This window comes from Bos grunniens, chromosome 16, assembly GCF_055505025.1.
Source record: "Bos grunniens cultivar Pamir isolate PY7600 chromosome 16, Bosgru_T2T1.0, whole genome shotgun sequence".
Classification (NCBI taxonomy): Eukaryota; Metazoa; Chordata; class Mammalia; order Artiodactyla; family Bovidae; genus Bos; species Bos grunniens.
Window position 1 is genome coordinate 31,595,738 of NC_141180.1, and position 25,749 is coordinate 31,621,486.

General features: G+C 53.9%; 2 protein-coding genes and 1 long non-coding RNA gene across 5 annotated transcripts in view; 2 read left to right on the top strand and 1 right to left on the bottom strand.

The window, feature by feature from the left end:
• Positions 1-1,549: 1,549 nt before the first annotated feature.
• Positions 1,550-13,564, bottom strand: WRAP73 (WD repeat containing, antisense to TP73). The gene is made up of 12 exons (XM_086342590.1): positions 13,417-13,564; positions 9,560-9,712; positions 8,958-9,074; positions 6,806-6,878; positions 5,731-5,834; positions 4,981-5,067; positions 4,542-4,676; positions 4,389-4,466; positions 3,335-3,434; positions 2,556-2,681; positions 2,025-2,216; positions 1,550-1,880 (listed from the first exon to the last, which is right to left on the bottom strand). Exons 1-12 carry the CDS (start codon positions 13,483-13,485, stop codon positions 1,738-1,740), a joined length of 1,377 nt encoding a protein of 458 aa, XP_086198716.1. The 5' UTR covers positions 13,486-13,564; the 3' UTR covers positions 1,550-1,737.
• LOC147356529 (uncharacterized) lies at positions 13,195-14,599 on the top strand. Its single transcript, XR_015142766.1, has 2 exons — positions 13,195-13,419; positions 14,025-14,599. It is a non-coding gene; the product is annotated as an uncharacterized LOC147356529 (long non-coding RNA).
• Positions 14,600-15,245: 646 nt separating this feature from the next.
• The window catches only part of TP73 (tumor protein p73), a 74,765-nt gene continuing 64,261 nt past the window's right edge, over positions 15,246-25,749 (top strand). For 2 of the 3 annotated variants that reach the window (XM_086342584.1, XM_086342587.1), the window contains exon 1: positions 15,246-15,679. The gene's annotated coding sequence lies outside the window, so the exon portion shown is untranslated. Of the gene's footprint in view, positions 15,680-15,765; positions 16,124-25,749 lie in introns of those variants that run through there. The other variant, XM_086342585.1, reaches the window with a different exon arrangement.

Genomic DNA, 25,749 nt, shown 5'->3' on the forward strand with positions numbered 1-25,749 from the left:
GCTGTGTCGTTCGCTCCATCCAGGGATGTGCCTGGGACCGAGTGCCCGTTGTTGAAAGTGTGTGTACAGTTGGTGTCCAGTTTTGCATTTTGAGATTTAATCCATCTTCTTAAAGCTAATATGGAAGAAGCCAGCAGACCACCAGCTCAGCAAAAGTTGGCCTGCCTTGTCAGCTCCTGAATGGACTGTTGCTTTTGTGGAAATGCGTGGTTGACCTAAAGTCACACTTCTCCTAAATCTATGCTGCTAAGTCGCTTCAATCGTGTCCAACTCTGTGCGACCCCATAGACGCCAGCCCACCAGGCTCCCCCGTCCCTGGGATTCTCCAGGCAAGAACACTGGAGTGGGTTGCCATTTCCTTCTCCAATGCATGAAAGTGAAAAGTGAAAGTGAAGTCGCTCAGTCATGTCCGACCCTCAGCAACCCCATGGACTGCAGCCTTCCAGGCTCCTCCGTCCATGGGATTTTCCAGGCAAGAGTACTAGAGTGGGGTGCCATTGCCTTCTCCAAAATTTATCTATATTGTGTGAATAATACTGATGGCGTCTTTCTCAGGCCCACCCAAAAACTTCCCAGAAAATTATTTTAAGACAACTCATTTGTTTGAGAAAGTCACATTGGTAAGTTTTTTGCACATGATGCTGACATCTCTGTTAGGTTTGTCCTGTCATGGCATATTTTAAAAAGGAATTGCTTAATTTGCCTTTAAGGAAGCGCTTTCAGAAAGGAACCATGTTAGTCTCCTGAAGCAGCCTGCCCCACCTCAGTTCCTGCTGCTCCGTGCAGATCCCAGTCCGTGGGCAGTCATCGCTCACCGCCCCCGTCCATCCACAGTGGTCTGACTGCTGGCCCCCAAGTTCTTTCCTCCTCACTGCCCAGGCTGGCAGAGCTCTAGTCAGCATGGATGTGATGATCCTGATGCAGGGGCCACAACTCTGCCTGGGTCTTGATCTTTTGCTTTTGGTCTTCTAGTAAAGACATTTATAATCCAGTGAGTGTTGTTCCTTTTTTAAAGTAGGCGCAACAACCAAAAAAGGGTCTTGTTTGGTGAGAGCATCTTAGAGCCGAGATGTTCTCCGCACTGGATTTGACCCCGGCCATGTGCACTGCGGGGATTTGCACAGCCTACTCCTTTCACAGCCACAGGGGTGGTGCCCACCGTCCAGCCTCTGCCCAGGGTGAAGAACCCTTATTCCTCCAGTGTCCTTCTTAGCCCTGGCCAACTGCCTGAAGCACCTGGATCATTCCAGGCAGACACTCCCTGCAGAGACCTGACCTTAACTGGGCTGCCCTGGGACCCACAGCCCTGATCTCCAATTCTGCTCCAGCACAGGCCCACGTGACACACAGGCCATGCTTCAGAGTGTTCAGGGACGGAACACAGGCTCTCTGCAGAACGGGTCCTGTGTTGAGGGTGGGGTGGGGTGGGATGGGGGACTGGCCACTTGGGGTGAAGTTACTTCCCCTAAGACAAGTGAACCCCAAATTTAAAACTGACCTGGAAGACTTTCCTGTGACTTAAACCTTTTAAAAAAGTAAGCATTAGCCATTTTATAAATGAACAAGTATTTATTTTAAATAACAAAAATTACAGTTTATTCCATACATATTTACAAAAACACCTTGCTATAGCAAAATGAAAGCAAATCCTTTCCTCTGGAAGGAAAACTCGCCCAAGATGCTCTGCTTCTGTCCCATGGCCAATGTGTGCCACCTGGGCCTGACCACGCCCGGGTCCTACGTGCAGTCACCCCGCTGCCCAAAGGCCATACGCATGCTCTCCTCCATCTCCAGGAAGCACAGGCAGAAGTGGTCCTTGCTAAGGAGGGCTAGAGAGTCCCCGCTCGGATGCCAGCACAGGGAGAGCACCTGGAAGTCACCTGGAGAAGACAGGTGGCCAGAGGTTAGGGGAGACCCGGGTCCCAGGGTGACCCAGCTGGAATCCCAAAGTGTAGCAGCAGGCCCTGAGGTTCACGGGCAGGTGCCTCCCCAGAGCATCTGCTTGTGTCCCTGCCCATGCTCACCTTCCCCGGGCACCTGCACCGACACGCAGCCTGCCGGCGACCACAGGTACACCTTGCTGCCCCCCGTGCAGATGGCCAGCCGGGGCTGCTGTGGGCCCCACTGGAAGGCACGCACAGTGCAAAGCTGCTCCAGCACCGCCAGCGGTCTCAGCTTCCGGATGTCCCAGATCCACACGGCGTTGGGGACACTGTCTGAGGAGGAAGGGGCACCCAGGCTCACGTTCACCCCTCGCTGCTCTGCTCCAGCCCCCAGCCTTTCACCATTGAGGATGCCCACCTTCCCCAGGGGCAGGAAGGGGAAGGGGGGCGTATCCTGTGGGCCTGGAGCCCTGCTCTTTCCCAAACAGAGCAGAGAGCGTGGAGGCTTGGGCTTGAGTGGCTGCTGGTCTGATGGGGCGATGGGCCCCAGACACTATTGCTGCAGGATGTCCACCCCGCCAGCAGCAGCAGAATGGGAAGAAGCAAGCGTGGGAGGTCCGGGCCCCGGAGGAGGCCGATGGGGACAGCACACACACGGGACGGGCCACTGACCGTTCCTCGTGGCCAGGAAGTAGTTGTCAGGACTGAAGGCCAGCGCCCCAATGCCGATCCTGGGGTTGGCTCTGTCAGCAGCCGGCTTTAGGGTCTGTAAGGAGACCGGCATCGAGGCAATCTCGTCTGGGTGGGAAAAGAAAGCGCCCTGAGCCTCCCCGTGGGCGAGCGGCCTGGGTCTGCGGTGCTGCCCACAACAGGGGAGTAGCTAAGCGTAGCTATCTGTGGGGCAAGGACACGTGACAGCAGGGGCAGGCAGGGTCTGACAGAAGGCAGGGCTGTAAGGGCACCTGGCCCGCCCTCCCACGTGAGGCTGTGGTCCCAGAGCTGTGACGGGCCCGGCAACACCGCAGGGCTGGTGGTCGGCCCAGGCCCGGTGGCTCTTCTGGTGCCCCAATTACTCCCACTTTATGGATGATGAAACTGAACCAGAAGTGACCTCTGTGCCACAGATGCAGCTGCAGCTCCTCCCTGAGCCCTCTGATGGCCTCCCACTCACCCAAGAAAAGGTCAGCATTCATTAAAAAAAAAAGTCGCTCTCAGGACCAGCCAACAATCAGGAGACCCACGGCATGTATTCCATCCAAGGAGCCAGAGCCCAGGCAGCCTGCTGGCTCTCAGCTGAGGACTCTGTCCACCAGGTATCGCCAGAGAGGAAAAGGATTGAAAGGAAAAAAGGGAGTATCTGGAGTCTCCCTGGACCGAGAGGGCTTTTTCTCATAATGAAAAGAAAGGAAACGGAGAAAGACAAGGGCGGCACAACCAGCCGAGCGGCTCACATTTGCTCTCTGAGGACGTCAGGGGCCCGGCCGCTACTCGGGGCGGAGGGCAGGCCAGGTGGCCCAGTGGCGGACTCTTCTCAGCCTCCTTGTACACCACCTGGAAGAGAGATGGCCTGGGCAGCACGTGTGGCCATGGCCCCTCACTGTGCCCTCCTGGACCTTCTCCACGAGGTCCCGCCTGCAGCCGGCATTTCAGTGGAGACCGGTGACAGATGGGCCAGGGTGGGGGCACGTGTCACCAGAGGCTGGATGGGAAGGATGAACGGCTGTGGGGTGAAGGACCCGAGGCAAACCCTGTGAGGCCTCAGGTCAGTCCCACTCCCGCTCCTCCAGAAGGCCCTCCAGTCACCGCCCTTGTTGGGACGTCCGCCCACACACAGGCTCCCCAGAAACCCATCCAGACCCCAGGGCTGTATAGCGGCCCACCCACTGCTTCCTCCTCACCCCACACCTGTCTTACTTGGGTCCCTCACCTGTGGGCAACTCACCAGCGTGTCTGCCCTCATTCCTGCCCCGAGGCCAGGGTGTCTGCCCTCATTCCCACTGTCCCACCCCACCCCCCGACCCGAGAAAGGCTGTCTGTCTGGGTCCCTACGGTCTCCCACACCTTGTCAGGGGCCTGCCAAATAAACAGAGCTCGATCCCTCCTCAGGGCCTCTGCCCTGCTGTTCTGTTCACACTGCCTGAATCGCTCTTCCCCAGATCCTGCACCACTTCCTCCCAAGGTCCGCCCCGGGGCCCCTTGGCAGGCAGCCTTCCTGCCCTCCCAGGGAAGGCTCCACGGGGAAGAAGCCGCCTGCTGATCTCTGCCTGGCACAGAGCAGGAGCTGGTCCCAGAGTCGTGGAGATGGGGGTGGAGGAGGCTGGGAAGGACACCACTTGGGACCCTTTGGGAACATGGCAGGAGAAACAAGGGCCACGGGAACATCTGCATTTAGAATGTTTCAGCATCAGAAGGTCATGTAACATGAGCCCCTGTAACACTTACACTGATAGTGTAAAGTCAAAGAGCAGCTTTCTATCCCTTCCTCAAACACACTTCCAGACTTACTATTTTGGGATTATTAACAGTTGCAGGATGCCCAAACTCCGTGATCATTTTCCAAGTCACGTGGTTAAGAATCCGCACCTGGGGAGAACCACATGGTCAGAGCCTCTGGGGCGCTGGCTGTGCATGGGCTTTGCCCCACAGGCCCCCTCCCACCTTTCCATCATAGCTCCCAATCGCCAGGAACTGACTGCTGGGGCTCCAGGCCACGGACTTGATGCCCAGAGACCACTCGTAGGCACAGAAGGCAGACAGCAGCCGGCCATCCAGGGAGTAGAGCAGGACCTTGTACTGCAAAGACAGTGAAGGCATTACTGAACCTGTGGCATGTGAGACAGCCACCCCAGGGGAGTGAGACTTGGGCAGAGACCCTGCCCTCCTCCACAGTGGTGGGAAGTGGAGACAGGGATGGTACTGGAGGAGCAGAGAGAACGTTGTGGAAAAGGGGAAGCTGGGTCTTAAATCTAAAGACTTGTAATAAAAGCTCCTCAGCTCAACATCTGAAAAAGGCAGAGTTCACGCTTGAGGCGTTCAGAGAGTGTGAGAAACAGACAGCAGTGCTACAAGCAGAGAGCGTCCCGAGCGGGCTCCCTACCTCCAGGCAGGAGTCCCAGACGGCCAGCACGCAGCCGTTGGGGGCCCACTCGATCCCTGCCAGGTCCTGAGTGTCCGTGTCAAAGTGCTTCCCAGGCGGGCGAGGGGGGAACAGATGACATTGAGAACATCTTCTTCAACAAATACACGAACATCTATCTCACACCTGATGCGTTAACACAGTATTTAATCTCTTCACCTAGCCATGGGCAGCAACACCTACAACTGTGTCCTCCTGCCATGATAGGCGGAGCAACATGCATCCGCGACGTGGCTCAGGCCTCCGTGCGGCTGAGTCTCACCCCTTTAAGATCAGCTCAGGGGAGACCCTCCCAGGACATCGCTGCCCTGGTCAAGGAGGCCGCCAATCAACAGCATCCGGGATCCAGCCCCGCCCTGGGTGTCTGTGCCTGGCAGCCTCCTGCCCATCCAGGCACGTGGTCAGTATTAACCTGCAGCTCACTCCTCCTCATGTGGGCACGTGGACGCTAATACCACTGAGCCACCAAGAAGCCTAGCAGCTCCCATCTGGGGGACTGTTAACTGCTAACACCCTGTGAGCCCATGCAGTCTCACCGGATCCTGTGAACACCTGCCCGTGTGCGTGCCATGGGGTAACAGGCAGCACCCACCTTTGAAAACATGGAGCTGCCTTTCTCACACCACCCAGAAGAGCTTCTGGGATCTTCAAGAACGTACTTCCGCCCCCACCCCCGCCCCAGGGTCCTGGTGCTCCTGGTGTGCGCCTCACCCGTAGCAGCTGCCAGTCACTGCAGACGAAGATGCTCACGTAGTCCCTGCAGTCCCGCCTCTCTGCCAGCGCCAGGTAGCGGCCGTCCCTGGTGAAGGTTATTCCTGCCGAGAAGAGGGAAAGGTACTGGGATCGAGAAGCAGTAGTTTTCCCATTAGAAGGAGAGAGAGAAGGCAGAGGTCTGAAGAGGGGAGGCAGCGCACAGACCCCGAGTCTGCGGCAGAGTGTGGGCACGAGGCAGGGTCCCCATACCCTCGATCAGGCTTCTGACGTACAGAGAACCTGTGAGACGCACAGGGCGCCCCGAGCCCTGATGAGCCCCTAAATGTTACGGGGAAGTGTGGAGCCCTACAGGATGCTGTATTCTCAGGAAATCAACTGCAAGAAGCTCAGCTGGGTCAACGCAGGCTCGTCACTACAGCTCCTATTTTTACTTTTGAATTTAAATTTGGAAGAAGTCAATTTAAGGTGAGAATCTGGCTGAAACGTCAGACTGTCCCTTCCAGGTCCACATGGGTGAACTGAGTCCTCGGCCACACTTCACACCTCAAGAGAACACCTAGGTGACAGAGCTGCTGTTTCACCAAGAAGCATGCGTGTCATCTGGAGAGACACTAACATACAAACTATGAAAACAAAAAATAAATGAACAATCGCATTTCACTCACATGTGAGCTTCAAGCCGCTGATGGCAAGAGAAAGAACAGAAAAACCTCTCAAATCATGTGATGCTTCCTTCTGTTTATTAATTAGAAGACAATCAAGTAATTTCATGATTCGGGAGGGGGCACAGACGAGCTCGCAGGTGCAGTTAAACGCGTGTGGGGGGTTAACTGAGGGCACCGTGGACATACGCCCTTCGTCCCTCCTCTGAGACTAGGAGAAGTACTAGGAGATCCAGGATGTACTTTAAGTCAATCAGGGGAGGGGTGGGTATAGAGAAAAAAGATTGGCTATGAGCTGAAATATAGTTGAGGCTACTTTTGTCTGTGTTTGAAATTTTCCAGGATAAAAAGGTCTCCAAACCCCCAAACAACTACAGAGAAATGGCTTCTAAGTAGCTCTGACGACTCACCCTGCTGACAAGCCTTAGGGTATTTGATGTAGGACACAGACTTTGTGCACAAGGACCACACAGTTATCCGCAGCTGCCGGGGAAGGGGGAGGAAGAGAAAGGAAAGAGCATAACTTAGCATTCTCGGAAAGAGTTGTGAGTCACTTAGGTCCAGATTGCCTGCACCTAAGCAATGGCACCCCACTCCAGTACTCTTGCCTGGAAAATCCCATGGACGGAGGAGCCTGGTAGGCTGCAGTCCATGGGGTCGCTAAGAGTCAGACACGACTGAGCAACTTCACTTTCACTTTTCACTTTCATGCATTGGAGAAGGAAATGGCAACCCACTCCAGTGTTCTTGCCTGGAGAATCCCAGGGACGGGGGAGCCTGGTGGGCTGCCGTCTATGGGTCGCACAGGGTCGGACACGACTGAAGTGACTTAGCAGAAACGAGATTTACTGAAGTAAAAGTATCAGGAGTCCCAGGGTGTTTTCTGCCTGAAGAAATGTGTCAAACTCACATCTACAATTGCCAATTTTTTTTTTCTGGTGGTGCTATGTGGCTTGCAGGATCTTTGTTCCCTAACCAGGGATCAAACCCAGGACACGGAGGTGAAAGTGCTGAGTCCTAACCATTGGACTAGCAGAGAACTCCCACAATTGCTAAATTTAACAGTCTTAGTGTTTGGTTTTCATTTTGTGACAATATTATCTAAGTGACACAAAATTAAATATAAGTGCATTTTAGTTCAAAGTACAGTCAGCACCCCTTTCTCCCTGATAAATTAAGCTTTATTGCAGGCACAGCCACAGAAGGCAATGGCACCCCACTCCAGTACTCTTGCCTGGAAAATCCCATGGACGGAGGAGCCTGGTAGGCTGCAGTCCATGGGGTCGCTATGAGTCAGGCATGACTGAGCAATTTCACTTTCACTTTTCACTTTCCTGCATTGGAGAAGGAAATGGCAACCCACTCCAGTGTTCTTGCCTGGAGAATCGCAGGGATGGGAGAACCTGGTGGGCTGCTGTCTATGGGGTTGCACAGAGTCAGACACGACTGAAGCAACTTAGCAGCAGCAGCAGCAGGCACAGCAGCCCATGGACGGTCCAGTATTTCTGGGGGATTCAGCATCCAGGGGTCCAAGAAGGCATGCCCTGGGATGCCGGGGGTGGGGGGGTGCTACAGTCAAAGTTTTCATATAGTAGCAAACCTAAAAATGTTTCTCAGAGAAACACATCTAGGAGAGAAAGCCACACAAGATGCCCCCCAGTCTCTCAAAGCAGTGAAGGGGGTGAGTGGCTCTGCCTTGCCAGGTAGCTGGGCCTGGGGTCAGCAGGGACAGGGAGTGGTCCGACTGTCCGAGTGGAGGCTCTGCAGAGGATTTCTGGGGGACCCACTGTAGGCACGTCACACGCAGGGGCTGGAAGAAGCTGTGCCAATGAAGGACTAGCACACCCAAACCCCCCATAGTCCCCTGACATGATGTGTTTGGGAGGCATATGCACACCACCCAAGCGGTCTCTGATTTACGGTTGGATTTCAAAGGTTCTTCCCACTCAGAGCTCCTGCCCAGGGTCCTGCATCCCAAAGGAGCCCAAGCCTTGAAGAGCAAATGAATGAGGAGGTTAGAGACACACAGATCAGATGTCTCCAGGGAAAGATGTAAAGTCGTGCATTGTTGTTGTTTAGTCGCTAAGTTGTTTCCAACTCTGCGACCCCACAGTCTGCAGCACACCAGGCTTCCCTGTCGTTCACTATCTCCCCGAGTTTGCTCAAACTCTTGTCCATTGACTCAATGATGCCATCCAATCATCTCATCCTCTGTCACTCCCTTCTCCTCTTGCCCTCAATCTTTCCCAGCATCAGGGTCTTTTCCACCGAGTCGGCTCTTTGCATCACTGAAGTTCTTTTCTATTGTTGACTCAAAGGACCTGTCTAAACCCTTAAAGATACAATTTGAGATGTTCTTTTTAAAAACCTTTTTTCATTAAAACTGGGCAAAAAGATTACATAACAACACTCATGGGCTTATAATGCTCATGTATGACATAACCACTTATGACATACATCCTCCCCACTAGACCACTCCCTCCAATCCTCCCAAGTGATCAGGACAAGGGGTGAGGGGTGACTGTCCTGTGGCTGAGGCAGGTGTCTGGGGTGCCCACTCACGTGGAATTCCGTCGTGTTGAGGATGTGGCGCCCGTCGGGGCTCCAGCAGGAGGCCACCAGCCCCGCCGAGCCCTCGTCTATCTTGCAGTGCCACTCTGGCTGCTCCAAGGACCACACCTGGACTCACAAAAGAGATGAATCCATTTGCTACTCAGGCTTAAGAACAACTGGTGAGCTGCATGGAGGCAAAGATGGCCCAACTCTCAGAATCCTGCAGTGTGAAGGACAGGTCCTGGGTTGCACCACACTTCTCAGTGATGTCACTGAGTGGTTTGAAGGCTTTATTCCCTTTGCTGTCTGAGACCTCACTTAGTTAAGTGTGGGGTCTATAGCAAGACACATCTCAGCACTCCCTAAACACAGGAACCACCTGGGCTGCTTGCTGAACACTTCCTGTTACAGAATGAACTAGGTTACAGATTAAGGACATTTACATGCTTTCTTGTTTTTAAAAGTACTTAAACTATTAGAGCAGTATTACAATGTTAAAAGAAAACAGGCTTTGACCTGTGCAGCCCCTTCCTCCGTACCAGTAGGGCTCAGAACAAGGCCCTGGGCGGGGGCTGTGTTTAGGGGGAGGGGGGAAATCCATCCGGAGGTACCTGCACGAGCCCCCGCTTGTACAGGGCACACAGGATGAAGAGTGAGTCAGCCGACCACTCGAGGTGCTGGATCTGGTCCAGGCATGTGTATAGCTGGAGGATCTGCAGGGTGTTCGCATCCCTGACCACCAACCGGTACTGGACGCAGGAAGCCTGCAGGGGGAGAGGAGAGGTCATGGAGGGGTGGGCTCCGGAGGAGGGCGCTCTTGGGACGGCAGCGTACCCTCTGGTCAGGATGGTTGCCTCCTCTCCCTGCACACACGCTTTCCATCTAGATGGTCTTGTGTTTGCCATGCGGACAGTGTATTCCAAACAAAGATGAGTTAGCAGAAAGATAAAGCGTAAATGTAAAACCAGGTGCCCAGCTGTTCAGCCCCAGGAGGAAGTATTACTGCAGACCTCTACCAGCGTCATTTCTGCGCCTGTCTTCACTGCGTGGCAAATGCTAAAGCAGGACACGGCACTGGCAAAAGGCCCTCCGAGAACAACCAGCTCCCCTCTGGTTCTACCACCTGCAAACAAGCTGTGTGTGAGGCGCAAGCAGGGGGCTCCGGGCTGCGGTGAGAACGATCCAGGAACACAGCTCCCTTTGGTTCAGTGTCTAACCTGGACCCAAACCAACAGAAAGTCAACATACAGGTCTGAAATTCTGCAAGTGTAAGGACACGTCATAAATGTCCGTCTACCTGTGATGAGAGAACAGATAATACACACTGGTATCTGCTCACAGGTCCTGACACAGGCTCCTGATGAAACCCTTGGAAACTGCTGGGGGGCGGGAGCATCTCTTATTCTACTGAGGCAACTCTGAGTGGGCTCCTGGGGGGACTGTCACCAGAGAGACCAAGCCAAGACTAGAGGCTTGGAGTTCTCAGCCCTGCTCTCCTCTTCTCTTCAGCAAAGAGGGCTCAAGATAGAGTAAATGATCACCCAGGTCTATGTGGTGAAGCCTCCAAAAAATCCCAAAGATGCAGGGTCCAGAGCTTCCAGGTGGGCAAGCACACCCACATCCTGAGTGGGTAAGTGAGTGAAAGTCACTCAGTTGTGTCTGACTCTGCAACCCCATGGACTATACAGCCCATGGAATTCTCCAGGCCAGAATACTGGAGTGGGTAGCCTTTCCCTTATCCAGGGGATCTTCGCAATCCAGAGATCAAACTCAGGTCTCCCACACTGCAGGAGAATTCTTTGCCAGCTCCACGGGGACAGAACTCCTGCACTCGAGACCCCCAGATCTCACCCTCTTTATCTCTTCATATGCCTGCTCACCTGTTCCTTTATCACACTCCTTAATAATATGGTAAATCTGTTTTTCTGAGCGCTATGAGTCACTCCAGCAAACTAACGGAACCCAAACAGGAGGTCATGGAGCCTATATCCAGTTGGTCAGGAGCAAAGGTGACCGCCTGGACTTTCAATTGCAGTCTGCAAGGTGGGGGGCAGTCTTGTGGGGCTGAGCCCTTCACCTGGTGGACAGTGTCAAAACAGAGTCAAACTGTAGGACACCCAGCTGGTGTTGGGGAGAACTGCTGGGTGTGGGGAAAACCCCACATAGTAGGTGACCAGACGTTTCATAAGTGTTGAGTATGGCAGTCGTTTGAGAGGAAAAGGGACTGACAGAGGGAGGGCTGGGGGGTTTCTTACACACCTATTAACTTATTCCTAAACCTGAGTTTGGAAACATTTAACTCTTAATATAGTGTTCTTAAAAATACAGTTACTTTATGTCCACATTTGTTAATAATATCCAAATCCAAGCAAATGACTTCTATGACCGATCATACTTAACTATTAACCAGAGAGTGCATCATCATTCAAAAATCAAGAACTGACTTCTGAATGTTAATTGCCTCATGTTGGTACTTATCAAGGTCAAACTGGATTGTTAGGTTTTTGTTTTATGAACTTTCATTTTTAAAAAGCCATTGAGTCCCACCTGGGGAAAAAAGAGTGCGAGATGGACTGCTGATTAGAACAAATATACTGCTTTTTTTTTGTCCCTGCTTATTTTTTCACTTTGTAGCTTTGAAAGCTGTGATCAGTTACCACAAACTCCTAGTGAAATGAAATGTCTATAGAAACACTTGGAAAAACTGTATCAAATCTGTTGCAAGATGTTAAAAATGGCAACACGGGCCTACTTTTTTCAGCATTTAGGATAGAGCTCTGAAGAACATGGTTCCAGTAACATTACTACCTAGGCTCACAATTTTAATCAGAATGTAAAAACTAAAAGGTACCAAAACTAAATGAGGAAATGTAATCTTTGTCTCCATAATTCACTGGAAGTTTCATGTCAGTGAGTGAAAGTCACTCAGTTGTGTACAGACTCTTCACAGTCCCATGGCTATACAGTCCATGGAACTCTCCAGGCCAGAATACTGGAGTGGGTGGCCTTTCCCTTATCCAGGGCATCTTCCCAACCCAGGGATCGGACCCAGGTCTCCCACATTGCAGGTGGATTCTTTACCAGCTGAGCCACTAGGGAAGTTTCATAAATGACCAAAAAGCAAATTTATTGGGGAGTATTCTGAAAAGTATACCAAGGTTTTCGGGGTGCCATTTAAGCTAAAGATATTTTGTATTTTGTAGCTGAATACCATACTAGGTGATTCAGAATAAAGCCACCATAAAGAAAGTAAATATGTAATTTGAGGTATTAATACATCCATCCTCAGGGATAAATGGAATGTTGACAAAGCTCAGACTGAAAAGACAAAACAGGATGCATCAGTTAATAGTTAATGAAACTAAGTACAGTTTTTAAAAAGCATTTTTTTCCCTTAATGTCTTTCCAATGCCGATTATCACCCACCCACCACATTTCCCCCCAAGATTCTGAGAATGTACACTGATCATACTTGTATATTTCAAAACTTATATTTCATGTATGAGAGCTCAGTGATGTGAGAACCATTCTGCCATCCACGGAATGAGCAACTCAGATACCAGGAGTATAGACCACTCTCTTTATCTGAGCACAGAATGCTAGTTACCTAAGTCATTCATCTGGCATGTGGTAGAGACCCTCGAAGGGGGCTGGAAAAGGTGACAACAGTTAGCTGCAGCACTGAACTGTTTTATAGCCAACAGGACTATATACCTGCCTTTTGTTACAAACAAACAACAACTTATAGTCAAAGCTATGGTTTATTCCAGTAGTCGTGTATGGATGTGAGAGTTGGACCATAAAGAAGGCTGAGCGCCAAAGAATTGCTGCTTTTGAGCCATGATGTTGGAAAAGACTCTTAAGAGTTCCTTGGACAGCAAGGAAAGCAGGGCAGTCAATCCTAAGGGAAATCAACCGTAAAAACTCACTGGAAAGACTGATTTTGAAGCTGACACTCCAATACTTTGGCCACCCGATTCCAAGAGCCAACTCATTAGAAAAAAACCCTGAAGCTGGGCAAGACAGAGCAGGAGGAGAAGCGGATGACAGAGGATGAGATGGTTCGATGGCATTACTGACTCAAGGGCGCAAACTCCAGGATATAGTGAAGAATAGGGAAGCCTGGCGTGCTGCAGCCCATGGGGTCACAAAGAGTCGGACACGACTGAGAGACTGAAGAACAACAGTCCACGTTTACTGTGTCCTGAAGTGTTAAGAGAGTGTTGCTTTTACCTGCTTTTAACAGATGGAAACCGAGGTGCAGGCAGCTTCCCGGGTTCCCAGAACGCAGCAAGTGTCCAGGTACCCTGCTCGGAACCACTGCCCAGGTCACCTGCTCGAAGCCCACACCTGCTACCTCCTTCCGGGCCCCAGGTAGGCCCCACCCCCTTGGTTCCTCACCGCCCCGTGCGGACACGCGCCTCCTCGCGGAAGCCGCGCCTGCGGCCCAGGCCCGGCGGTCGCTCACCAGGTACTTGCCGTCCGGGGAGAACTTGCAGAGCAGGCTAGAGAGCTTGAACAGCTCGGAGAAGTTCATGGCGGCCGCTGCACCCGGGGGACCGCCAAGCCCCGCCACCCCGGCCAGCCGCAACCGCCCCTCCGCGACCGGAAGTGACGGAAGGGCGGGAAGCGTGCCGCAGCCAGTCAGGACCCCGGGTGACGCGTGGCATTGTGGGGCTTGTAGTTCGCTACCCCGCCCAACGCGCGCAACAGCGCTTTAAAGCAGACAAGGTGTTTGGTCTCACCCAGGATTTCCGCCGGTGCTTGCGTGTGGGAAGTCCCGATCAACTAGGGTTGCCACATAAAATGCAGAAAGTGCACTACAGCTGAATTTAGATAAACAACGAATCATTTTCCAGGATAAATATGTTCCCCAATACTATATGACACATATGCTTAAAAACTATCCGCTTGTCTGAAGTTAAAACGTGTCGTCCTCTGTATCTGTGTATTTGTATTCATGTATTTGTATACATACAAGAATATGAAATGTGGTGCATAGTACGTATATTACATTCTATATATACATAGAGTATGAATAAATATTCGTTTTTCTTCGTTTGTCTTTTGGGTAAGTCCGGCAACATGCTTCCAGCGAGGCCCTCACTTGGCGATTAGGAACTTCTCTGATCCAAGAGAGAACGAATTTGGCGCTCGCACCGCGCAGAAAGCTCCTGGATGTTGCGCGCCCGCTTGTCCATCACACGCGCGCACCTGCGCTCGGACCCGCGAGGAGAACACCACCCAGGCCGGGACCAGAGCCCCGCCGCAGCCCGCACGGCACGGACTCGAGCGAGCTCCTGCGCTGGCGCTGGCTCTGCTGGCCTCGCTCGCCGCCCCGCGCGGGCCTGTCCTCTTGCCCACTAGGGACTCCTGGTCCTCTTCGCCCTCGCGACCCTGCCAGGCCCAGCCAGCGCCTCTAGATCGCGCGGACCGGGACACCCGCCCCCGCTCTTACGTACTGAGATCCGAGATCCGGCCCTACTCGCATCCGCGCGAATCCGGCCTGGTCCTACTCGCATCCGCGCGAATCCGGCCTGGTCCTGTGCCCTGGGGAAGCCCCCTCCAGCTTCCCAGAACAAACGGGTAGAGGATGCATGTAGGCGTCCTGCTCGGCGGTGCCAGCCGTTTTTGTCCCCGGCCAGATCAAACCCTGTGTGTGATTCGTCTTTGGGTACCCCAACCCCCATACCACGCACCTTGCAAGCAGTAGGTGATCAGTAAAGGTGTGTGGGAGTCAGCCAGATGGGCCAGGTGCTGACCCGTGCACCAGCCCTGGCTGCGCGCAGTTCCAGGGTAACTCTGCCGCGCGGGTTCCCGTGGCCTTGAGGCAGGTAACGTTGAGCACCAGAAGGCAGCGCACAGCAGGTACCCGCTGCCTTGAGTAGTTCAAAACTCGCCAGCCAGTTGGTTTCTTCAGCCAAGGCCCCAGAACTAGGTGGAAGCCCTGAAGACCCCGTCTGCCCTGCGGGGGCGACCGGTCTATGGAGCCCCAGGTGTGGGCGCCCTAGGAAAGTCTTGGTCTGAAGCGGGTCTCTGCGCGTAGAAATCAATTCCCAGTGCACTACCCATGTGTCGCCGTGGACACCCGCGCATACCTGCGCAGCGCGGAACGAAACCCAGCCCCTGGCGCGCGAATCGGTGGCCGGGGGAGGGAGCAAGGTGCCGGCTTCGACACGGGAGTGTTTGTGTTCGGAATTACTCCCCGGGTGCTGTGGGCACATCTCCCGCTGGGCCGAAAGAGACGCGTCTAGAGGGTATTCCCGCAGATCCACAATGCGGACAGGAGCCGGAGCGGGGCTGTGGCCTCGGCTGGGTGAGCGATGTAGGTGGCGAGCCCCCCAGGGCGGAGGAGCCCGGCTCGTACCACCCGGAAGCGAGCGGCTTCACTTAATCCCGGTCCTGGGGTTGCCACTTTCATCTCCCCACCCCCCGCCCCCGCCGCAGGCCACAGCCAGTGCGCGCACTCCGCAGACCTGGGTGGCCTCGCTCCTACGATGCCCAGCCCTTCCCCTGCCCCGTGGATCCTTTGCTCCCGGCGCTGAGGGGTCTCGCGCCCGTGGGGGCGGAGGACTGGGACCCGGAAGATGCGGCGTTCCGGGGACAGGAAGGCGTCGGGTCGAGGGGTCAGCACCTCTGCCCTCCACGTGCGCGCTCCTAAGCCGGCCGAGAACCACTGTCCCGTTTTCGCAGCATCAGGGCCCAGGGGCCCGGCCCGCGTCCAACCCGAGGTAGGCGGCCCCGCCGGGGCCGGGAGGGGCAACGCGCGCCAAAAGACGGCGGGAAGGAGGCGGGGCAGAGTGCGCCCCGGGACCCCGACTCGGACGCGGCCAGCTGGGGGGGCGGAGCGCCGGATGGCGACCTTGGCCCTAGCCTGGCGCTGTTGCCCCTTGCTCCTCCTGCCAACGGCTGAGCGGCCCGCGCTGCCTTCCCGCCGGCCGGCTGCGGAAGGCGCTAACGCTGGCGGCTACCCCTCCCCGCGGCGCCTCCCCTCCCCGCGCCCATATAACCCGCCTTGGCGGCCGGAGCCCGCCCTGCCTCCGCGCCCGCGCCCGCCAGGCCGCACCCGCCTCTCGTCCCGCGCCCGCCCTGAGCCCACGAAGGGGTTACGCGGCGAAGCCCCGGCTAGCGCCAGGCAGCTCGGGCATCGATTCCCGGGGCTCCGACGGCACCAGGTAGGGAGCACGGGGACCTGGCGCAAGGGGCCTGGGCGTGTTTGGGCTCCGCCTGCGGGGCCTGAGTCCATAGCGGCGAGCGCATGGGCTCGCGGCTCTGAAGCTGGGAGTCGGTGAGAAGAGACCTTGTGCACGAACTCATGAGAGGCTGACCTGGGGTCTCCCTCGAGTATGACCAGCTACTGACACGGGGCGCGGTGGGGCGGCAGGGAGCCAGAGTCCAGCCGGGGAGGAAATGTGGGGTCCTGCCCCCAGCGTGGCGGCCTTTGGGGCCAGGATCAGCCTGGCTGGGATTCCCAGAGGGCCTGCCTCGGGTTAACCCCTCTCCATCCCAGCTTCAAGGGGAGGTAGGGAGTGCGACCCCCAAGAGGTTGGCTGCGGAGGGGTGCGGGTGCCGGTAGCTGACAAGCTCCTCCCCGCCGGGTGCCAGTCCGTCTGCACTCTAGAGGGCTGTTAGCAATCTGGAGGCGTTAGCCATCCTACCCTGCATGGTCGAGTGAGACCCAGGTCTTCCCTGGACCAGGGGAACTGGGCATAGCCCCTAGGCTGGTCCCAGGGGTGGTTTACCAAGGGGCCAGGTTCCAGAGTGGCATCTCTGGGTGGCCCTGAGTTGGCTGGGGTACCCACCTGTTTTCCGAATCTGTTCCAAACAGGGAAAAGAGGGGTCAGAATTAGGCCCTGGGCCGGCCTGGCCAGAGACCACACGTCTTTCCAGGACCCCTTCTCTCCTAGTCCTCCTTGCTTTGCAGTCGCCATCCTTTTAGGCCTTAGACTGGGGGGAGGGGGGGCTGGGGGGCTATTATCACCTTCTTCTTGTTGTTCAGTCACTCAGACTCTGAGACCCCATGGGCTACAGCTTGTATTTTCCTTTGGTCCCTAAGCGGCTTTGCACAAAGTATGCACGTGTTTGCATAAGTAAATGGGTGATGGGTAAGCCACCATCAACCAGCAAGGGGCGGGTGAAACAGCACGCCATCCACTTCTGACCGGAGGTCATTGGTTCAAGTATGCTGTAACCTGTTTATTGAACGCTGTACATTTGGGAGCCTTTTGTTTGTTGGTTTTGCTGTCATTGTTACTTTTGTTTCACCTTAATGTATTATTAGCTTTGGGGGGAATGCACTGTTCCCCGGAAGTCTAGCGCTCATCTTTTGACTTACTCAATAAGTTAAAGAAGAATTGTATCGAGAACGAAAAGTCAAAGTGTTTAACATTTTGCAACATATAAATGTATGGATCATGCATGTGATTTTTAAAAATAAGATAAAAAGTTGGGCTGGTACCAGAAGCTGCCAGGGTGTCAGTGGGGTGCCACCAGGTGAATGGCCACAGAAAGTTTAGCCCCGTTCCAAAGTCCTACTGAGGTTCTAGGGGATAGGGTGGTGTTGTTTAGTCTCTAAGTTGTGTCCGACTCTGTGAGCGCACGCACTGCAGGTTTCCCTGTCCTTTACTATCCACCAGAATTTGCTGGGAAAACAGGAGAACAGGGTAGCTGTCTACAAATTCAGCCTCCAAGGACAGCCCCACGGAAGGGCCAGCCTGGTGCAATGGTTAATCCTGTAGGTGTGGTGGTTAGAACATTGGGGTTCTAATCCCCTCTCCGCCACTTACTTGTCATGGACGTCCAGTGACCCAGCCATTTGGAGCCTCAGTTCACCCGTCTATAAAGAAAGGCAATAATGGCCTCTGATCCAGAGGGTTGGAGGAACAGTAACCAAGATGCCATGTCTAAGTGCTTAGAATGACGCCTGCTACACACAAGTGGGCCCCAAAGTGCTGGCTGTTGATGCTGCTCCAGAGGCCCTTGGTAGGGTAGGGGACATAGTTCTCTAGTAGCCAACAGGTCTCTCCTTGGGAGTGGGGAACGGAATGGCTGGCAGTGGGGCAGGAATCTGCCTGTGGTTTGGATGGAGGCTGCCAGTCTCTGTCGGGGGTACTGGAGCAAGGATGCCTCCCTGAGTAGTTATTTGTAGAGAACTTGGGAACCGGACCTGGGCAATTCCTGCCTGTGGCCAAGGATGGCATTCACTCAGAGATTCTGACACCTTAAAGGGAAATCCTCGGTGGGTGAAAGGAAGCTTCATGTTCATCCAGCCAGGAGACTGCTTCTGGACAACAAATTCAAGGGGAGTTTGTCCTCGAAAGGCTTGTATAAAAGACATCGAGGATACACACAATGAACTTCGGGTTTGCAAAAAAAAAAAAAAAAACAAACCCAGAAACTTTCTTCAACTGTGCATTTCTTCTACCCAGCCCCCATAAAGGGGAAGGGCATGCTTTTATTTTCCAATTTGGGCATTTCTGTTGGAGTGCTGAGTCAATGTTTAAAACTACTCATTTTCTGATGATTTAGCTTTATACACCAAAAATGAAAAAAAAAAACAAAAAACTGAGAGGAGTGTTTGAGCAAGTCCTAGTTCCCTTGGCCCCTGACCATGCTTCTGTCTGGATACTGAAAGCTTTACTCTTATGAGAACTGTGCCCCCAGAACACTGTGTGCCCGTTTACCCCTGCAAGCTGCTGTGAAGTGTTTCTGTGCCCTGCCCGGTTGTCTGGAACTGCTGCTGCTGCTAAGTCGCTTCAGTCGTGTCCAACTCTGTGCGACCCCATAGACCTACCAGGCTCCCCCGTCCCTGGGATTCTCCAGGCAATAACACTGGAGTGGGCTGCCATTTCCTTCTCCAATGCATCAAAGTGAAAAATGAAAGTCAAGTTGCTCTATCATGTCTGACTCTTCACCGCCCCATGGACTGTAGCCCACCAGGCTCCTCTGTCCATGGGATTTCCAGGCAAGAGTACTGGAGTGGGTTGCCATTGCCTTCTCCGTGTCTGGAACTAGCAGCATCCATTTGTGTGTAGCCAAAATACACAAGCCACCTGATGCAAAGAACTGACTCATTGGAAAAGACCCCAATGCTGGGAAAGATTGAAGACAGGAGGAGAAGGGGACGACAGAGGATGAGATAGATGGATGGCATCACTGACTCAATGGACATGAGTTTGAGTAAACTCTGGGTGTTGGTGATGGACAGGGAGGCCTGGCGTGCTGCAGTCCATGGGGTCGCAAAGAGTCGGACATGACACGACTAAGCAACTGAATTGAACTGAAAATATACAATATCTTTTTTTTTCTTTAAGTTTGCCTTCTTAAGTAGATTACATAGGACTCCTGGAAAACCCTTTCTGAATGTGTTATGCAGAGGAAAGTTGATTTTTTTCTATACAAGAAAAGCCTCTACTCATCGGGGCTCGAGTTAAAGACACTTTTACTGCAGCCGGCTCTGAGAGTCTGCACGAGTGGGCGGGCATTAACTTTTCATCTGCATCCCCTGCTTCGTGTCTGCTCTCAGGCTGGTATTCCTTTGCAAACCAGACATTCGCTCCTCAAAAGTATTTTCTTTTCCTAGAGATCATCCCTCAAATCAGAGACCCAAAGAAAGCAAAAACTCCTAAAGGAATCACTGATATTTTCATTGTATGTGGCAGCTGCTGTGGAAATCTCAAAATTTCGTTTGTTCTTGTCACTGAGTTGAAATAGTCGTCAGACCTGCTACCTGAAGCCCCATAATCACCATATCACGAATTGGCTTTTATCTTATTTTGGCCAAGCCATGCAGCTTGTGGAATCTTGATTTCCCGACCAGGGATTGAACCCGTGTTGTCAGTGAAAGTGCGGGTTCTTAACCACTGGACAGCCGGGGAATGTCCCTAATTTTGCTTTTAAATATCATCCTAACTGTGTTAGTGTCCTGGGGCACTAACCAAGAACGAGGGGGCTGAAAACAAACGAAAAGGACTTACTCTTTCGTGGGCTGGAGTTCCAAAGTCCAAAACGCAGGTGTGGGCAGAGCTGGTTTCCTCTGGAGGCTCTGAGGGAGAGCGCGTCTGTGTCTTACCCCTCGCCCCGAATCTTCCTGGACTTCTACACACACCACCCCAATCCCTGCCTCCGGGTTCACACGGCCTCTCCTCTGTGTCTCCCCGTTTTTGTCTCTTATAAGGACCCTTGTCATTGGATTTAGAACCACAGCAATCCGGGAGATCCCATCCTGAGATCTTTATCTTACAGGTCTACAAAGGGGAGGGGGGTGCCATTCAACCCACTAGAATAATCGTAATTCAATGTAGCTAGTTTCGTTGGTAATTTTTTGTTTGCCCATTCTGCACACGAGACCTCTGGAACCCCCAGGGCCCAAGGGTCCAACCTGGGCCACGGCACTGGAAGCACTGAGTTCTAACAACTGGGCCACCAGTGAACTCCCTGAAATATGTTTCTTTTTTTTTCCTGAAATATGTTTCTAAGAAGTGTTCCAGGGGCCAGGACATAAAAGGTGAAGAAACTTCTTCTAACCCACACCCCTCTGTGCTGAAAGAGGAACCAGACACCCCTCCCCCCAGTCTGTTCCAGGGCAGCCAAAGGTGCAGGGAGCCACTTCTCCAGCCTCTGGCGGGAGTTCTTCCCACCACCATCCCGCCCACCCCACCCGAGGCTACGTGGGCCGTCACAGCCCCCAGAGGTGGGAGAGAGAACAGACACACAAAGCAGCTTTGGGCCACCGGCGCCAAAGAGGGGCTTAGAGGTTGGCAGGCATCAACCTGGGGGAGTCCGGGGAGGAGGGGCGGCACCTCCGAGGGAATTGGACCAGGAGAGAGGCCAGGCAGCAGGGAGGGCCCTGCGGGACTTGAAGAGAGGAGACGGGGCCTCCCCGATTTCGGGCAGCTCTAGAGGGTCGGTGGCAGCGACACTCTGGCCCTTGGTTTTAGAATCCGGTCCCGCAAAGAGTGAGCCCCAGAGGGACCTGGGAGCCAGAGGGGCGGGGGCACCAGAGTGAGGACCGCGCTCCAGCCCCGCCCAGTGCTTCTGCCCTCCCATCTGTGTTTTGGGGCAAGGGTGAGTTATAACCCTGACAGTAGACATTCATAGTGCGCCCCCCGCCCCCCCAGTGTACGTTCCTCTGGGCGTTTACCACACTTGTAGGTGGGCACCGAAGCCAGAAACCTCAGACCAAGTGATTAAATCAGATGCAGGTGTGTCTGGCCACCCATGCCTGGCACACCACGGGCAGAGGGTACAACAGGCAGGGCCCTGGGCTGGTAGTCCAGACAGTAGTCCAGAGCAGACCTGGCTCCTCCATGACCTTGGGCTAGTCCCCAGGCTCTTCATCTTTGGGCGGGGGACACCCACCTGCCTCCCCGTTGTTGGAGCCGGAGCCAGGGCTCCCATGAGTGGCCCATGGGAACACACCTGAGAGCCCCAGAGGGCAGACTCAAGGTGCCCAGGGAAGACTGGTCCAGCCCCTTCCATGCCCCACCAGACAAGTCTGCCTCCCACCAGCCAGGGTTCGGGGGCCTGGGCATCAGGGCTGGGCTGGGTGCCCAGGGGTCCCTCCGCTGTGGTCCTGCTCAGGGTGGCTGCATGTAGAAGGGTCCAGTCCCTGGTGTGTCCCCGCGCAGTGCCAGCCGGCAAAGCATTCCCTGAGGCCCTGGGTGCCTGTGAGGAGGGACGGGGGCTCTAATTGCTCACCTGCCGCTCCAAGGTGCCAGGCCCGGGAGGCGGGCATCTGGGGAAGCCTCTGGCTAATTGGGGCGGGCGGCTTCTCCTGGGGCAGGGATGGACTGGGTCCTTCTGAGCAGGCAGCGAAGATGCCTCTCCCCCTCCCCGCTGACTTCCTGGGCTCTTTTCTCCGTCGGGGCTGAGCCGTGAGAAAGACGCAAGGGCCTCTCTTGTCAGCCTTGGGCCTCCAAGCTTGCTTGCGTGGTGCCCACCTGCCAGACAGAGGCCACTTCTGTGTCCATCCAGCATACACGCCAGGCTCTGGGGGACGGGTCAGAGTGGGGACCAGGAGGGCAGCCTGGGGCCCAGTGTGGGTCCTGCCATCCTGCACAGTGATGGAGGGCGGCTTTTGGGAGGGGTGCGGCTTGAGGAGTCTCTGCAGCTGTTGGGGCTACAGGAGGGGAGGCTATGCTTCCCTCTGCTTTGTGTGTGTGCGCGCGCATGAGCGCACGCGCTGAGTTTCTCAGTTGTATCCCGCAATTTTTGACCCTGTGGACTGTAGCTCACCAGGCTCCTCTCTCCACGCAAGAATACTGGAGTGGGTTGCCATTTCTGTCTCCAGGGGATCTTCCCGACCCAGGGATCAAACCCTCGTCTCTGCCAGGCAGGACACAAATAAACAGATCAAATCACCCTCTCCACATTGGGCGGTCCTGCATTTAGGGTCCTCAATCATTTGCATTATGTGCAATGCAAATTTAGCACAATTCCCCAAAAGACAGTGGGAGGGCAGGTCATTATTAGTATGCAGATCAAAAGGGGATGCCCTCGGTGTTTTCTGTGACCTACAAAACCCAGTCATTAGAGGCCCCTCTGCTTTTATTCATCTCCGTTTCCCACACCCCTCCCCCCTTCCCCTCACTCAACCAACAAAACCCCGGTAATTAGGAGACGCTCTGTCTTTTTTTATTTTTTTCACGGAGCCAGACAAGCTGCCACTTGCTCCCGGCTTCTTAGCTTCTGATCAGGGGTGCTCCTTGCCTAATTACTTGGCAGTAATGAGCAAGGAGGACGCAGGTTGTCAAAGTCCCCCCAGCTTTTAGAAGGAAGCTGCAAATTAAAAATGAGGTATTGGTAAACAAGATGCTAATTGGATTAATGTGAAAGTAATGAATTCTGATAAAAAGTGGTCCAAATAGACAGTTGGAAGATTGAGGTCGCTGTGATGCCAAGAGCACTGCCTGGCTGTCATCTGGTCCGTGTGATGTTTGAAAGAATTAGGATACTAGGAAGCGTCTGCTCTCGCGGTGGAGTGTGCAGATGAAGGAAAGTGAAAGAAAGAGCCCCGTGTGAGCAGAGCGTGGGGAAGCCGCGAGCCATCCCAGGCTGTCTCTTCGGAGTCTGGAGGAGTCTCTGGCCAGACAGGGTCATGTAAAGTGGTCAACAGAACCTCAAGTTGCTGACTTTATCTTTTCTTTCCTCTGCTGTCACTAAGCCTTCGTCCTTTTTGTTTCTCTCCTCCTGATAAATCTGCTAGATGTGTCAGCTGCTGGGCTCCCGGACTGGAGCCGGGACTGGGACGAACGGGGTTGGGAGAGACTGGCTTGGCCCTGCCTGAACCTTTTTGAATCTTTTGAAATTTTTGCTACTTAGTAGTGTTTCATTGACAAAAAAAAAAAAAAAAAAAATCCACAGAGGTAAAAAGTGACGAAAGTCATGGTGAGGGTGACCGAACTTGGAATCAGCTAGCCCAGATCTGCTGTGTGAAGATTGGCTTCGGTTGATGAGTGGAAAAATACCTTCCCCATGTAAGGAGAGAAAATGGGGCTTCCCAGGTGGCGCTAGTGGTAAAGAACCTGCCTGCCAGTGTATGCTAGACAGACGCAGGTTCGATGTCTGCTGGGTCGAGAACATCCCCTGGAGGAGGAAATGGCAACCTACTCCAGTATTCTTGCCTGGAGAATCCCATGGACAGAGGAGCCGGGCGGGCTACAGTCCATGGGGTTACAAAGAGTCAGATACGATTGAGTGACTAACACAAGGAGAGAACGTGAGGATGTGGCCAGTTCAGCCCTTGTGGTCCCAGGGAGGGACCCTTTCCTGACCCCTTATCTGGGCACCTCTGGGTATAGCCGGGCCTTGGGGATAATCAAGCCATTGTGACGGCCCTAACTTTATGGTCCAAACTAATCCTGAGCCCTGATATTTCAGAATTCAGATTACTTTTTTTCATTTTGCCTTCTCAGTTGGTAAAGAATCCACCAACAATGCAGGAGACCTGGGTTCAATCTCTGGTTGGGACGATCCCCTGGAGAAGGGAAAGGCTACCCACTCCAGAATTCTGGCCTGGAGAATTCCATGGACTGTATAGTCCACGGGGACGAAAAGAGCTGGACATGACTGAGCAACTTTCACTTTTTCATTTTAGAAAAGTAGCATAGTGTCTGAATCGTCTGTTTTATGATACCACCAAGAGGTCCGATAGGAGCACCCACGTTTCTGCAATGACGCACATGGATGTTTACCCTAAACATCAACAAAGACCATGGAGGGTCTCATGTCTGTCCACCCAGTGGTGTCAGCCCCAGACGTAAGGCAAGGCTTTCAGTTTTCTGAGTTTTTTGGATCTCAAAGTTCAGAAAAGGGATGTGGAGTGGCTTAAATCAGTATTCCGTAGAGTGTCTAACTCTTTATCCATCCATCCACCCATCACTTGTCATTCATTCCTGAGCACCCACAGTTTACCACGTTCCGTTCCGAGGGCTAAAAGCCCACAGCCTTGCCTCCCAGTGATATCAACCTAAAACCAAAATGACCACTCCTCAGAGACCAGGCACCAGAAGGGGAAGCAGGGTGCTGACTGCAAATATGCAGGGGCTTGCCAGAGCCTAAGCTTCCCCCTGCTGAGGGTCCTGGGCGCAAGCGGTGACTCAGAGCTTCCTTTGTTTAAAGACGTGGGTGGAGAGAGGTCTTGACCACCAGGGTCAGGATGGGCTGTGCCCAGAACTGAGACAGAGGCCCTCTGGGCAGCTTTGAGGCACCTGCTCCTCCAAGCTGTCTCACCAGCATTTGGAAACTAACACGGTGCTGGGGTGGGGGGTGGGGGTGGGGGAGGAGTTGAGAGAAGGTTTCAGAACACACAACAGGTGGGTCAGGAGTTTGGTTCAACTCCTGGAGTCTCCTGAATCTGATGGTGGTGGTTCAGTCCCGAAGAACAAGCACATCCCAGGAAACATGGCACACGCTTTGCCCAGGACGCGTCTGAAATAGGTGGTTTAGTCAGAGGTTCATCTGCTGGTTTTTAGGCCCAGCTCTGCTGTGTGATGTGCCTTAGTCTCACTGTGCCTCCATATCCTCACCTGCAGAATGGAGACAGTAGCTGTTCTCCAGGGCTGCTGCTGCTAAGTTGCTTCAGTCGTGTCCAACTCTGTGTGACCCCATAGATGGCAGCCCACCAGGCTCCCCCGTCCCTGGGATTCTCCAGACAAGAACACTGGAGTGGGTTGCCATTTCCTTCTCCAATGCATGAAAGTGAAAAGTGAAAGTGAAACTGCTCAGTCGTGTCCAACTCTTCGCGACCCCGTGGACTGCAGCCTACCAGGCTCTGCCGTCCATGGGATTTTCCAGGCAAGAGTACTGGAGTGGGGTGCCATCGCCTTCTCCGCTCCAGGGCTGACATGATGACTAAATGATCCCTGTTTGTAAAGTGCTTTTCCGGTGCCCCGTGCCCAGGGAGTCACATGTCGGGTGTGGCACTGAGGGTTCACGGGGATCTGGCTACTGTCTGTTGACTTCCTGACACACTTTTGGGAAGGCACCCTGAATGAGCAGGGGCTCCTGGGAAACGCTGAGAACTGGAGGAAGGATCCTCTAACAGTGGGAGGTGGGTTGGTGGGAGGTGGCCTTGAACATGCCTCTGCTGCCTCCTCCCCAACCACGCAGTTGCTGCCCCAGCAGGAAGCAGGGGTTTCTCCTTCTTTCTTTCTCTGTTTCTTTCTCTCTCTGTCTGCACTAGGTCTTAGATTCAGCATGTAGTATCTAGTTCCCTGACCGGAGATTGAACCCAGGACCCCTACATTGGAAAAGACTCTGATGCTGGGAAAGATTGAAGGCAGGAGGAGATGGGGATGAC

Bases quoted from the DNA above. Each gene is read 5' to 3' on its own strand.
- WRAP73 (XM_086342590.1), bottom strand. From the start codon at position 13,485: ATGAACTTCTCCGAGCTGTTCAAGCTCTCTAGCCTGCTCTGCAAGTTC. The intron at 9,075-9,559 runs GTACCTCCGGAT...TTGTGAGTCCAG, and splicing joins ACAAGCGGGGGCTCGTGCAG to GTGTGGTCCTTGGAGCAGCC. The intron at 4,467-4,541 runs GTGGGAGGGGGC...GGTTCTCCCCAG, and splicing joins TTGGGAGCTATGATGGAAAG to GTGCGGATTCTTAACCACGT.